This window comes from Myotis brandtii, unplaced genomic scaffold, assembly GCF_000412655.1.
Source record: "Myotis brandtii unplaced genomic scaffold, ASM41265v1 scaffold123, whole genome shotgun sequence".
Lineage (NCBI taxonomy): Eukaryota > Metazoa > Chordata > Mammalia > Chiroptera > Vespertilionidae > Myotis > Myotis brandtii.
The window spans coordinates 8,128,567-8,144,682 of record NW_005354291.1 but is presented as its reverse complement, the minus strand read 5'-3'; the positions used below and the strand labels follow the sequence as shown (position 1 = coordinate 8,144,682).

At 35.1% G+C, this 16,116-nt stretch overlaps 1 protein-coding gene across 4 annotated transcripts in view; it reads right to left on the bottom strand.

The window, feature by feature from the left end:
- The window catches only part of LAMA2 (laminin, alpha 2), a 476,871-nt gene that overhangs the window by 195,046 nt on the left and 265,709 nt on the right, over window positions 1-16,116 (bottom strand). For 2 of the 4 annotated variants that reach the window (XM_014533789.1, XM_014533790.1), the window contains exons 15-18: window positions 15,543-15,654; window positions 10,261-10,314; window positions 9,963-10,076; window positions 5,610-5,737 (exon numbers count right to left, since the gene is read on the bottom strand). In XM_014533789.1, coding sequence (XP_014389275.1) covers window positions 5,610-5,737; window positions 9,963-10,076; window positions 10,261-10,314; window positions 15,543-15,654 — 408 coding nt within the window. The remainder of the gene's footprint in view (window positions 1-5,609; window positions 5,738-9,962; window positions 10,077-10,260; window positions 10,315-15,542; window positions 15,655-16,116) is intronic. The other 2 variants (XM_005858976.2, XM_014533791.1) reach the window with 1 other exon arrangement.

Sequence of the window (16,116 nt, the reverse complement as noted above, 5' to 3'; positions counted from 1 at the left end):
GCTGATCCTGGTGCCGGGAGCCTCGCTGCTCCGCTGATCCCGGTGCTGGGAGGCATATTACCCTTTTACTATATAGGATAGAGGCCTGGTGCACAGGCGGGGGCCAGCTGGTTTGCCCTGAAGGGTGTCCCAGATCAGGGTGGGGGTCCCGCTGGGGTGCCTGGCCAGCCTGGGCGAGGGGCTGATGGCTGTTTGCAGCTGGTCACACCCCCTTCAGGGTGGGGGTCCCCACTGGGGTACCTGGCCTGTCTGGGTGAGGGGCTGAGGGCTGTTTTCAGGCTCTGTGGGTGACTGAAGCTCCCAACCGCTCCTTTTTTTCTTTTTTTTTTTTTTTTTGGCCAGCTTTAGCTCTGGGGCCTTGCTGCTGAAAACATAGATACAATGTTGCGGTCCGAGCCCGGCTGAATGGAAGCCCTTTTCTGGGGTTTTGTTTAGCTTCTTATTTGCAACATAGTATATAGTTGCTTAGAGTTGCAACTGAGAGGCTGGCAAGTGAGGCGGGGAACGTTGGAGTCTGCAGCAAGCAAGCCTCCCTGCTCGCTTCAGTGCCTGGCTGCCGGCCGCCATCTTGACTGACAGTTAATTTGCATATACTCACTGATTAGCCAATGAAAAGGGTAGCGGTCGTACGCCAATTACCATGTTTCTCTTTTATTAGTGTAGATGATATGTGTGTGTGTGTGTGTGTACTATGTATGAATTTACTCCAAAATAATTTAATTCTACCTACCAACAGATGTACAATAAGATAAAATGAATTGCCTGGATTACAGGCTTGATCCCCAGTAGGGGGCATGCAGGAAGCAGGTGATCAATGATTCTCTCTCATCATTGATGTTTCTATCTCTTCCCTCCGCTCCCCTTCCTCTCTGAAATCAATAAAAAAAATTTTTTTAAAGATAAAATGAATAAATAAGGTTAAAGACAAAAAAAATCCTGAAAAATCAAATCAAATCAAAGTGTAAAATTTATTTTATAAGGTATGTTCATTTGGTAGTGGCAGATCAACATATGGCTTTGAGCTATCTCACAGCTATTGCAAGAGGGAACAAATTGCCTCTTGGGACTGGCATAACATTTCCATCATTAGGGTTAGACAATCAGGGCATGTTCTGTGTTTGTAGATACAAAAAGGAAGAATTCCTTTTAACTAATTGTAACCTGGAACACTTGGGTAGGGAAAGAGAAACCAAAAGGGATTAGAAGCTGCAAAGGAATGAGAAGGAGCAGAGGCCTGAGAAGAGAATAAAATTGAAGGAAAGACTCATTTGCTTCATGATTTCGGTTTGGGCCACATGAATTTTTGACGTTTCTTCATAAGTGTTTTCTTCTTTCAGTTCAGTGATCTCTGTTTTATATATTCATAGGAAAACCATTAAGCAAACACATATTTCTTTGATTATCTTCAAATACTATGAAATATGAATTAATGTCTGTAATTGGGTTTTGTAATTAGAATTGGGTTATTTTCTGTCTTTGGATATTATATTTCTCTAAACCTGGGTTTCTCATTCTGCAAAATGAGGTAATATGATCTACTTAATAAAGCCTTTTTTGCTAAAAATGTAGGAAGGAAACTCTTACAGTGGCACAGTAAATCATATTAAAGTATTAAATCATTAAAATGTTTTGCCAAAGTAGATTGATTTGTTTAAATTTGAAGGTATTTAGTCACCCGTTACATAATTAAAGTTGCACTTTCTGAGAAAGGAGGCAGGTGTAAACACAAGGAAGGCACACAGGTCAACTTTTAGCTAATTACTATAGGAACAGATATCCATGGTTACAAATAAACTCCAATATTTTACTAGCTTAGCACAAGAAAGGCTTATTTCAAGTTCATACTACATAGCTAATGCTTATCAGTAGGGAACTCTGTTCCACAGATTCATTCAGATATCAAAGAATGGGCATTCCACCACTTTGCCATGCTGCCTCCTCAAGATGGACCTGCACGAGAGAAGAAAGAGCATGGACAACTCTTAACTGCACCTACATTTGCCAGAACTAGTTGCTCAGCCACAACCCAGTTGCAAGAGAGGTTGGAAAAGGTGAAGAAGCCCTTTACCCTATGATAAGCATTACTATCTCTATTATTTTCCCATTATTTAAAAAATAAACTTAAACTGTTTTCTATGAAAAAAATAAACTGCCCGAGTCCTTACATTTGAGTTAGCATAATGGTTGCCAAACCCCAGGGTCATTTTTACAATGAACATTTACAGTTTGTCTAACCTTAAATTCTATTGAACTTTTTTCTTTGCTTCTCTTCCATGTCTCTGAAATTGTTTCTATTTCTATAGCCCCAATGGAAGAAGAACAGAGAGGTGAATATATGGGTTCTAATATTGGTTCTGCCACAAGCAAGCTGTATGATCATGATCAAGTCATTTAATTTCTCAGGAGTCTAGTTTTCCCTTCTGGTTTATGGGATTAGTACGATAGATCATAATCACCCATATGGACATAAAACATGGTATAGGAAAGTACTCTAAATTATCTAACACACTCTAAAATTTCTAAAGGATGTTGTTGAATGTTTACTTAAATTTACCTTTTGCCTCAGCATAATCTTAGAAAATCACATTTTCTATTAGAACTATTAGTTTTAATAATAATTCAATATGGCCCTTGAGTGAATCCAAGAGTCAGCTCTAGAAGTGGTCCATTCTTTCAGGAAGATAAATTTTAGCATTCCTGATGCACACAAAGAAGTACATATTCATAATATTAGTAGGTAGAACTTATTGAGTGTCTGCCTTCTATCCAGCTTTGTGCCAAGAATGTCTCTTAATTTTATCATGTAATTGATGAAAATCTATGATTATAATATCTATTCAAACACATCCCGGGAATTCAAGAACAAATAATAATGTGTTGTTTTTTTCATAAAATATTTGATCTATAAGCTATGTGATGTCAGAAATTAATATAAAACATTTGAAATATTTACAATTTTATTTGCTTCTCTAGAGATAAATTTCATGATCTAGTTATAATCTATAGCTATAATATATACATCACCAAGATGAGGCTAAGCAAAGAGCAGACACTATAACTAGTTGATGAAATTTATATATATACACTTATACTGGAGGCCTGGTGCATGACATTAGTGCACTGGGGGTGGGGTGTCCCTCAGCTCAGCCTGCGCCCTCTTGCAGTCCAGGACTCCTCTTCTGGCTGAGCGGCACTCCCCCTGTGGGAGAGCACTGACCACCAGGAGGCAGCTCCTGCGTTGAGTGTCTGCCCCCTGGTGGTCAGTGCATGACATAGCGACCATTTATTCCCCCATTTGGTCGATTTGCATATTAGGGTTTTTTTTTATATAGGATAATTTAAATATTACATACTTATCTGTATTTATACATCAAAATAAGTATACCAATACTTATCTCTATCTCTCTACACATCTGTTTTATTTAGCAATGTTATGTAAGAAATTTAGATCCAAAATGCTTGTGATCTATAAGATTTATGATCAGAGTTTAAAAAGATAAGTCACCAAGGTAAAACCATCATTAAGCTTTAACTTGTAGATGAAGGTTGCAGCAATCTCTAGCTGATTTCTTTTTCTTCTTGATATATCATACAATCATATTCATATCAATATATCCATATTCAATATATTATGTTCAATTTAGTCTTCAGAGTTTAAAATAGCAGTAATGACTATTAAAAAACGTTTAAAAAGGAGACGTCCTCTAAGGTACTGTGTCCCATTATTTAATGATTTTAAAAGAAAACTTAGGTTATTAAATTAAAATAAACTTTTTTTTGTATATTTGTGCAGTAAACTATGTTAATTTTCCAAGTTGTTCTAAATTTAAAAGACTTTATAATATTGGATACAAACTTCCAGGATTTTATAAATAAGTGAATTCTCACTGTCCCCCAAAAGCTGGAATTTAAAATAGGTTACTACTCTATTCCTGATTTACTTATAAGGATAAAAGTACGTACAGGTAACCATGTTGAAAAATGAAGAATCTTTAAATACTTGGTATAACTGATATTGTTACTATTGAATTTTCTTAAAAAAATAAAAATCTGTATAATCATACAAAATTGGAATACACAGACTTGAGGAAATACACTCATTGGGCCCTGGGACCTCAATCCCTTTGACACTGATGAATGGTGTTCTAACGCTTGCTGACTTTCTCTTTCCTTTCACAAACACTTAGAACCCATTTTAAGGTAGAAGCATAGTAAACAGAAAAGGACGGGGTATGAATGCCAACAATTACACAAAGTTCTCTCCCTAATGGCCCCTCTGCATTTGTAGTCATGTTGGTCAGACTTGAGAATTAATCCATAAATTCTACATATTCAATTAGTTATGTAATTCTACAAATGTATTATGCTAGGATTCATATGGTACTATAAATGGCCAGCTCTGCTGGATTGACAGTTGTGCTAGTCCCTATGACTTCTGGCTGAGAAGAAGTACAACACAAAGCAGTGGAGAAAAGCAATCCCTCTGCTTTCTTCAGTGAAAGACAGTGTTGAACAATGGGTTTCGTCTATATTAAATGGTTCTACAGAATTCATTCAGCCATAGTGAATGAATAGGTTCTCTATTGTGTGATATAATCATTCACAAATACACCAGAGAGCAAGGTTCATGTCAAATTATAGTCAACATAGGCCCCACTAACCATTAATTGTGAAGGGATTTAATTTGTTCTCCTATATTCATTATTTTGCAGTAGCTTTCCCTTGTGCCTTCTTCCTCTTCTATGACACCCTTTGATGCTAAAGGTTCCTCAGTTTTGTGCCCACCCAGGCTCATGCTCCAAACTTTGGAAATGATTTGATCACTAATATACATTAACTCAATTTCCCATTTAATTACTTTTAATGTTATCACATAAAATGCATTGTATTTGTTAAAGAAGTCTGCAATGTAGGCTGTAGTGGAAGGAAAGCACATGGACTTCAAATTCCAACTCTAATATTTTATTTTAAAACATTTTAAATTGATTTTTTAGAGAGGGATACGCCAATTGGCTGTATCTCTCTTATATCCTGTATTGAACCCAGAAGCTTGGCATATGCCCTGCCCAGGAATCTACCCTATGACCTTCCAGTGCACAGGATGATGCTCCAACCAACTGAGCTACACTGTCCAGGGCCCAGCTCTGGTACTTTAGTATTTTATGACTGAGCAAATTACTTGGTAATAGTTAGTCCTTATTTTGGGCTCACCATGTCCAACGACTGATTTAAGTGCTTTGTGTATTTTAATTGATGTAATTCTCACAAAAACTCTGTGTGTGTATATGTGTGCGTGTGTGTATGTGTGCATGTGGGCATTTGTATATGTTTGTATAAAATATATCTGTTCTTTGGAGCTAGTTTTGAAATTCTGTTTGAATTCCATCTTTATATACTAAATCAACAAAACTATAGCTAGAGTATTCAAAATTCTGCAGAATAAACAGTGATAACTTTAAATATTTTATATTTTAAACATATTACATTCCCGAGAAACTTATGCATATATTCATTATTTATGTGTGACAAGAGAAAGAGTACATTCCATATACAAATTCACTTACAGAACTGGATGCCCAACTCTTCAGAGAGGTAAGTTTATTACTCACTTATTTGATGGGATATTGAGTGGACAGGCACAGGGCTGGCAATCTTCAGCAGTTCCTTTAGTAGGATCGCCGTAGAAACCAGGAAGACATTTATTGCAATATGGGCCACCTGTGTGATCTCTACAGTTCTGAGAAAGAAATGCACATCAAAGTTTATTATTTTGGTCTCAAGCAACATGTTACCAAAAATAGGTCTACAGAGTCATTAGTCTGTTCCCTGCCAGGAATAATAATTTTCCACATTAAATGGTCAATTTTACAGCTGGGAAATAGCATTAGAAGTTAATTTAATACATGCTAGTTTCAGCATATGCAACTTATGAAAAGATGACTGAAATTAATTATGTTTTTTTGTTGTAATGCACATCTTATGTCCTTCTTTCTTTAGATTGAATTTTTTCTTTCTTGAGGAAATACATGTGCTTGTTCATGCACATGTAAGTGTGTATAGTCATAGAGCCTGAATAAAATATGTTCAATGGCAACTGTAGCCGATTCTAGGTAAAAACTCAATTGTTCAGCTTAAAACTGCTGATTTAATGAGAACTGTGGCTAATCAAACAAATCCTCTGGGACTATAACCCTCTTACTGCAGAGATTAACTTGGACCTCAGTGGGCTCTGGTGAATTGCACAATGCATTAATGTATTACATCTGTGAGGAGCTTGTTTGACGCATATTAAACAATGAGAATATTGAAAAAAAAAGAAATATATTCCAATACATATTGAAAACACAAGGCACATTACAATTTGCCTTAGACAATTTTTAAAAAACTAAAACGGCATTTTCCTGTCAACTAGCAGTTATTGAACCCAGGTTCTTTTCAAAAATAAAAAAATGATAATTTATATCTTGATTTCTTCATGTTAATTAAAGTACATTTATCAATTCAGGCTGTGCTCACAAAACTCATCAAGACTGGTTTAAAGGCGAACAATTGAGTTAACCAAGCAGTAGAATTAGCTACAAAACTTTCAACAGCAAAATTTGATAAATTTGTATCATGTTTTGGCATCATGCAGACATAACTTACTTATTTGGTCTCTAATGGTACAATAAAACATATCTAATGCTTATTAAATATCATAAGTATGGATTTAAGTGTATAAATCCATTATGACTAAAATACATTTTTAATTTTACAAACATTTATGATTATAATTTTTTCTCATGTTGAAAAGAGTTCCTCAGAGCTTAGGGGTGTAAAAACTTTATTGTTATGACCAATAACCAAATAGGAAATAACTAAAATATAAATTCATATAATGGATGACCATTGGGATAGCCACCCTAATTTAATGAAAATCCTGAATTATTATTTACTTCAGTATATTTTTAAGTATATATTTCAGTATATTTCAAAGAAGCTCAATTTTAATTACATTTAGTAAGTGGATTTAATGAAAACACACAGAAATACACACTTTGGAACATAGCTGGTTATGTTCCCCGGGGAGAGAAACAGATTCTTTATCGAGCAGAAGATATTAAATGAAAATCCAATCATTTAACTCTCGAAACCTCTCACTTTCATTCTGCAAAATGAGGGCGCTAAAGCCTATGATTTATGGAGTTTTCAAACTCTGAAATCCCATGACAGTTTCACAACCATAGGTGAAGAGGTAATTCTTTAGTATCTGGTTATACTAGAAAATAGGTTTTTCTTTAAGGTAATTTAAATTCTGTCTCAAATTTATTTAGTAACCCTCTTTCAAAGATAGCATAGAGGTTAACTTCACTATCAACAGTTTTCTAAATAAGCATATTCGGATGGAATCTGCAAACCATGAGTCAGTTTGAAGAAATTCTTTCTTCTTTGATTTCATCTTTGTATTAGTTCCTTTCAGCTTCCAGGTTTAGGTCACATTGTCTATTACTAAAAAAAATTGTATGTTTTTGCAATAATCTTTGCCTATTATCATAATGACACGATCAAAATGATCTCTTCAAAGACTTAGGGGTTTTAAAAAATAAAATCATAAAATCATAAAACATTGTCTTAACCTTGTTGAAAATGGTATTTCCAAAACTTCACTGAAAACCTGTACAACTCAGAGACCCTGTTTTTTTAACTACTGATTTAAAGGAGAAATATATGTAGCAGCTTCTTACATTTCCTAATGTTGTATTTCATTTCATGGAAATAATAAAATTAATCTTAAAACTCAAGTGTCTTTGCAATTGTAACTATAAAGTTGCCTTAGACAACAACATACTGGAAACCAAGTTGTAAAAGATGAAAGGTTTGCTCTGATGACTTTACTCTGGTTATTTTTACAGATGTCCTGCTACAAAAGTGGTTTCCAAATGTCTGTTCACATCACATAGAACAATGAGAAGGAGACTGTACGCAATCTTCTCATGTGGCTCTGAATGTTTCCTGGGTTGCTTCAAATGGACTTTGAGTTAAAATGACTTTTTCATATACGTCCACACTATAACAGAGGTCTGGTTTTTGAACTAATATCAAAATCTTTTTTAGTTAATTTCTAATCAGATTTCAAAGCCAAGGTAACTAAAAAATAGTTTATCTGTAAATTTCATAACTTATCTTTTTAATGTTAGGGGAAAACATAAATAATAAAAAAAGAAGCTTAAAGTGCTGATCAGCTGAATAGTAAGAATGCCCTCGATGTGCAACATTCAAATATTTTTCTCTCTGTGGATCCTATTAGAATCGATGTGCTCAAAATGGGGTGTCAGCACTTCGCTATCAATACTGTTTTAGATAAAGGTAGTTGAACGTCGCCAGAAAATACCTAATGATCACCTATTTACCGGCTATAATGGAAAACCCCCAAAACACCAGATTCTATCATTAGGATCTCTACTGTTTCCCTAAGGTTCCCTCTGTTATTTGAAGGTAGGTTCCCATCTCTCTGTCCATGAAACATTTCATTAGTAGAAAGCCTCAAATAATCTTTGCTCCCTCTCTTTTCCCCTCCTAAAAATATGTTTACTGAAACTATTTTATTCTTAAAAAAAAACCACTTCCATCCTTGGAAATATCACAAAACCAAATGGGTCAACAGAATGATCTGATTTAATACTAATGAATTCAATATGAAATATTACTATTGGGAACATTCCAAGCCTGGTACCACGATATTTTTATTTTTGTCTTTCTAGGTTTAAATAAAGCAAATCCATATTCATTTTAAGCTGAAATTTCCTATTGCAAGTTAGTGAAGGTATTTAAAGGTAACAATATTTTCCCCAAGGTGCATTTTAAAAGTCTTATGGTATAATTAGAACCAAAATCACTTAGTCTATCTATTCATAAAAATGCCATTTAAAAAATCTACTGCTATACAAATTAAGACTATCATGTTTTATACTGCAATGCAATTAAACAAAATCTAATATAAGAAAACAGAAGGAGCATCAATAGATCTAAATGCCAAATTACATTGAAACAAAAGCCCTGAATTTTCATTTTGGATTTTTCCCAGATGTTTTCAAGTAGAAGCAAAAGGGACGAAATGAGTAAGAGAAAGAGAGAACATTAAGAAATACAGAAAACAGAGTCTGCCTGAAATTCTACAGGGAAATGAGAGTATGATATCCTCCTAACCTGGCACTGTTTCAAATTGTGTTTCTGTAAGACTAATGAAATGAGAAGTGTTGTTTCAAGCTTCATGCCATGTCAGACAACATAAAACTAACATGCCCTTGAGTTGATCAGAATGGTCTATTCAGGGCAATTCTCCAATCCAAAGCCTTCTTAGCAGGATAGAAAGTGTTTAGCTCTTTGTAGACCTGTTTTTCTTGTTAAAAGTGTAGACTTAATTATAAGAGTAAATAGCTCTGATGAATATGTATTGCATATATTTATTATTTTAATCTATATATGATGCCTTGTATTTAGTTAAATGCTGCAATTTAAAAATAAACATACATGCAGTATGCTCTCATTTTCAATGTCAAAAAACAAACAAACAAATTGTGGCTATTACATAGGTTATCTTTTACTTTTCAGGCTATGGGGATACAAATCATTTCCTGTTAGAGAAGTATAGTCTATGTTTGGTAGATTTATGGAGGGGATTAAAACCATGCATTTTCATGGTAGATGTGTACCTCAGTCATTAGTTACATTTTATTTTGATGTACCTGATCCTAATTCAATTTTTAGCCTAATAGGAAGAAACACTTCCTAATACCTGTTACTCGGGGAGAGCACATATGAAAGAGAATTCTCAACTTCCAACCCAGTTCAACATAAAGATCTCTGTCAAATCACTTCTTGACTCAAGTGTTTTAGGTCACGAAGGTATTGATTGAATTGCAGGTTCTGTGGAGCTGATTTCAGCCTTGTCAGTCAGAATCCACAAAGAAGAAAGCACTTACCAGGCATTCCGCAGTGATGTCATCACAGGAATCCGCATGACCAAAGCATTGGCAAGGTTCACAGATGCCACCAAAAATAGTGCCGTTAACGCGTCTGTGTCTAGGCCAACAAGACTAAAACAAAGATAACGTTTCAAGTCAGTCTCAGGAATTGTTCTTTTAATTTGTTGTTTGTCTTTTTATGGATAAAGAAAAATATTTAGGCAGCAAACTCAACAAATGTGCTTGTCAAAACTTTGCTGAGTTATTGAAACATTGCTGCAGAGCTATTCTCCTGACATTGGAGCTTCGTACTAACCTTAGCGTTATTGGCAGGTATGAGATTAGAGGAAGCATTAGCTTGGAGTCTCTTCTGAAATAGCAAAATAAAGCAGAGATATAAAGAATTGAAATGTGACAGTCTTGTAGTAAAAAGCACAGACAAAAAAAGAAGGAAAAGTACCGGAAATAAAAGCAGCCAACATAAAAGGATTCTTAAAAGAACCTTAGCCTGCCTTGGCAACTGATGTCAACCCAAGGAATGTTGATTCTCTGGAATGCACTACCTTTCCCACATACTAACTACCCTTAACTCGGTCACTTTCAGAAAACCTTTGCAATAATTTGGAAGGCAACCCGCTCTTACATTTGATTACAAACACCACTAACTTCTCCACATACATAAATCATATCTTTCATTCTCAATTTCCTTCATCCTATTATCCTTTCTCAATTTTACACAAAAAAGTCTATGATTTATTTATTATACATTCCCTTCATATTTTGTTTTGTGGTAGTATCCTACTAGAACTTTATGTTCATCATTTCTTTTTAAAGTATGAAACACTTTATCAGATAAAACCAGAATTCTGATTTAAAAAGGATATTTGGGTCTAGAATACCTGTGTGACCATGCCAGCTCTAAGACCACCATCTCCCTGAACTAAGTTTCCCTTCTGTGGGGGTTACTACAAACTGGGTGGGATATAAAATAGGGGGGAACACGGCTGTCCTCTAGGAGCTTATGATCTCCCTCAAATTATAACTGCATTCTGTGGGTGATTTACTTTATTTCTGGATGGTTAACTACAACATAATATTTCATGAAAAGGTCTTTTTTCCCCCAGTTGAAATGAAAACAAGAGAGAAATCACTGAAGTAATAAAGTATACGGAACTGTGTTGTGTATTGTTAGAAATGTTCCTTCTGCCGGAGGAGCTGAGGACTCTTAAATTTGAACACTGCTAACAAACACATAAAAAAATGATGTGCCAATACTTCATATCTGAAAGAAAAGCAAAAGCAACCTTCCTCTTAATCGGGCAGTACAAAAAAGAAGGTGTCAATTTTCTGTCCCTTCTAATAATTTCTCTCTGTTAAATTTTTGCTACCCTATAGATGCATTGTGGAAGAGATTTTCTTCTGTTATATATTTCTAAAAACTGGGAAGCCACATATCCAGAAAGGGGTAGAAATTAAGGGTGCTTATATCAGGGAGAGAATTGATCTAGTATTTTTAGGAAAAATAATCATGATAATCATGGAATTATTATTTATAAGCTTTATTTTATACTCTGCACATGTACTACTCATACCCAAACCTCTTAAACGTCCAAACTCCTCACCTCTCTCTCTTAGCCAGTGATTTCATGGCATTAGCCACAGAGACACTGGAACAATGGAAGCCATCTTTCCACTACCAAGTCCAAAAGGACAGGTGTAAATCGCCATTGGCCATATTCCCCTCCAGAACAATGTGGGCAGGGCATGCAGGGTCCCTCATCCTCTCAAAGGAATATCATCCCACTGGTGATCTGTATTCCATTATCTATTTACATTTAGACCAGACAGATATGCAATATCGTCAATATCGTCTTCCCAATATTCCCTCTGTGCTGCATCAGTAACAGCTTTCTTTTCTATGGATCTCTATTATCAGCTCAAAAAATGATCGAGTATCCTCATCAAAACTTAACTAACAGAAATAACAAAAAAATGACAAAATTAGTTCCTTAATATCCAATAGCTTTCCAGTTACTTGCCTGCCTCTTTTTTCAGTAAAACTCCTCTAAATTGTTTTTCTTCCTCACCTCCCTTTCATGCTGCTTTTTTTTTTTTCATTCTAATCCATCTTGTGCTGCCACCACTCAATGAAAACTGCTCTCATCTGTGTCACCAAATTTCAGGTAGCCCAATCCCAGGGACACGTCTCCAATTACATTTTATCTGACCTCTCGTCAACATTGGTTTAGTTGATTCCTTTCTTCCTCAACAGTCTCTTCTTGTAACTCGCATGACATCCCAGTCCCCAAGTTTCCCTTTGCTGTCTCTTCTGTCTCTACTCCACTTCTCATTGTCAGAAGCTCCTAGGGAGTTAGTCACTTTTCTCTTTTTTATCACACTCTCTCCTAGCCAACTGTATGCAGTCTCACCATTGATGAAGCTTCCAAATGCATATCTTTAGACCAGACAGATGCAAAGTTCAAGAGCTGCATATTCTAACTTTACATTGAAATCTACATTTCACAGGCTGCTCAAAATTAGTATTTCTAGAACGGGCTGCTTATTTCAGCTACCCTCTAGCTCAGTGAATGGCACCACATCCAATTCCTCAAGCTAGTGATCTGGCTCATTCTTAGACTATTTTTCTTTTAACTTTCCTTTGGCATATAGTCTATCAGTAAGTCCTACTGGTTCTACTATCAAAATATATGTAGAACAAACACTTCTTTCTACCTTGCCTGCCATTATACCAACACAAACTATTACTGTAACTATCTTCTGCCACAAAAGCCTATCAACTATTCTTGCCCTCTATATTATGTTTTCATACTATAGTTATAAAAACTTTTACAAAAAACATAACTCAGATCATGGCACCACTCAGCTTAAAGCCTTCCATTGATTTTCCATTGCACTTAGAATAAAGTCCCATGTATGCAACGCTCTGAATGGCCTGACGCTCCAGTCACATCTGTGCCACTCTCTCCCCTTGCTTACTAAGCTCCAGCCATACTTGCCTCCTTTCAGGTGCTTGCTCCAAGCTCTATTCCACTTTTCAATCAGTTCCTTTTACATAGCTGACCCTAAACTCAGTTTAGATGTTTCCACCTCAGAGAGCCTTTCCTGACAGCCATTTATAAAGTAGTCCCTTCCATCTAATCTTCCCACACCCATTCTCAGGACTTCTAATGAGGCACCTGTTTATTTTCTTCGTGGAACTTATCACATGTGTTTAAATTTGTTTTCTGGCATGTTAGCTAGCCTTCCCCTAAATGTAAGGTCCTGGAGGGCAGGGGCCATATCTGTATTTCTCATCACATTATCATCCATGTCTAGGATCTTGATTGTCTCAAGATGCATGGTCATCAATATATGTTAGCTAAATGAAATTATGGACACTTCTAATGAAGTGGTTAATATTTTCATCATACACAAGAGGAAACAGATTCAAATGCTTCTTTTTATTCAGTATCCCACCTTTGCTTTCACTTCCTCACCTGTCCCACTTGTCAAGTGAAATAACTTATGGTGATACTTTAGAAAACAGAAAATATTTGAAAGATGAACTGTAGAGGAACTTATAACTCAAGTAGAAATGAGAAAAAGTGATTCTGAGTAAACATTGTGACCCCAAGTGAAATAAAAGAGGATAATTTTATAATGGAGTCACTTGATTTGTATCTAGCAAACTAGAATTAATTAATCTTTGCAATTAAGAACTTTACTCAGTTCTTAAAGGGTACATGGATATTAGTGTTAATAAAGCTAGAGTGCCTGGCCTTATGAATTCAGCAAAAAAGCAAATAAAATCAGGAAAGAATAGGAATAACTAATAGTGAATCTAGGGACAGGAAGTTTTAATAAAGAAAAGAAGGTGTTATTGGCGAGTAGATGAAATGTGGAAATTGCGAGAAACTCTAGAATTTATCATCTTCTGATTCAATGAAATTATTATTTTGTAGACTTCAAAATAACTTTATTTATCAAACAATTTTGTGTGAGAGGAACAGGAAGCTTTTATTATCCCTCCTCGTCTTCTTCTGATTCTCCCACACTTGTGTACTTCTTTCTTCCTACCTAATTGTTACCATTATTTAGCATGCAATTTGAGGTTTTTTCACTCCAGGATACTTTCGGTGACATCTTTCTCACTGGAATTGCTCACCTCTTTGAATGATTATTGCACTTATGTTCTGCACCACTTACTGGTCTCTTAATTATATAGTGCTGTGATCCAATTTTTCATAAGTATTTATTCTTTCTCCCTAAACAGATTGTTAGGTCTTTAAGGATAGGGATTATAATGTAATCTTCTTGATAATCCCCTCAGCATCTAGTGCATAATTTACCAAAGTTTCTCAATAATTTTTTTAGAAGAGAGGAAAGAAGAAATGAAAAGAATAGCCAATTAAACAATTCTAATATTCATACAATTTTATATTCAATGGGCATTTGGAACTTTGCATAAAGGATGATGAAGGGTTCTGAGAATTACTAACGTGGGAATAAGTACTAAAGCAAGAATAGGATCAAGGAATTTATTATTCCAATTGAAATAGAAACTTTAAGGTTCAAAGAGAGCTTTCTGGTTTGAAATAAAAACTGCTAGGCTATTAACAAAAGAATATGTTTCATCAAATACAGCAAGTATTTTACATGCAAAGTCAAATTTGCATTGACAGAGTTAATTCATTTCAAGTATTATTTTTCTCTTCTTGACATGAATTTTAGAAAAGTGAGTACTTCAATGAATTACATTTAGTTTTATTCTAGGTAGGTAAATCGGAGCCCAGTTAAAGAAAACACATTTTGCCACAAATATGAATCTAAAGCCTGTGTATCCTCTTGAAGCGCGCATTATTTCAGAGCACAAGAGAACTGACAAGGCAGGCAGTGCCTAGAGTATTTCTATAAATGGCATAATGGGCAGTGTGCTGAAGTGGAACATCTTGGTACACTCAAATGATTCCTTAAAGGCTTCATTTTTAAAGAACTTAAGCTCCTATTTATCTGCAAGCCATGCTCTCTGTCAGGGAATTGGTGTTTGCAATTTTTGACCAGGTTTTAAATAAAATCAATTTTCAAACTGCCGAAATAAAATACACAGAAGTAAGTAAAAATTATTACCTTAAAATGACATACTGGTATTAAGTAAGAAACATTAATATCATTATGAATCTAGAATATTGAGACAACAATAAATATCTCAAACTATAGCTACTAAACAAATCAAAGAACTGTGGGGGAATTTTCCAGATCAAGGTATTTCTTCCATATATTATGTTCTTGACATTTTAAAGATAGTGTCCTTTAGATGATTGCAATTTTGCTGTATTCTTAGGAATAAAGTAGAGAAAGAGTAAGGCACAAAAGATTAAAAACGAAGAAACATAATTTCAAGAAGACATTATGTGAGTTGCACTCTATTTGAAAGCCATGACTTTTTGGCAGACAGTCAAATTTCTTCTTTAAGTAATATACTATCAATTGTTTCTGCAATCTTTGATATAAAAAGACTAGACTCTTTTTAGAACAGTTTATTGAAAGAAATTATGAAGGGACTTAGAATGCACTGAGGATATGTTCTTGCAAACTTACTTCACAAGAGGATCCAGTGTACCCTGGTGGACATTGACAGACTTCCACAGCTGACGCAAAACCTCCATCGGTAGGATAGGGAACAGCAGAGTCAAGGCCAACAGAGCTCAACCTGGGGCAGAAGGAAAAAGAGATGGTAAATAAGTAAACAAGCTCCTAGGTATTACATAGCTGGAGGAATAATACAGTAACAATGAGGTAAATATAAGCAGATTATCAGCCTTTAGAAAGAAGGCTAAAGAATATCCATAACTTGAAGCTCTGGTCATTCGTTGTATTAGGTAAAGTCTGCTCAGTTAATAGTGTGCACAACCACTACCACCATCACATGCTCAAAAGATATGAGAACATTCTTGCTCATTTCTTGGTTTTTTTTGGCTGTGTTTTGATTTCCCCCTGTTTTGCTTTGTTTGTTTGTTTTTTGGAGATAGAGAGTTCAAGATCACATATTTGAAAAGATTTTTAAAACAGAAAACAATATAACTGATTTAAGTTAACATTTAAACTAGAAAATCAGGAGACAATAGGAATAAATTAGAGAAAGAACATGGTACACATGATTTAAAAATGGAGG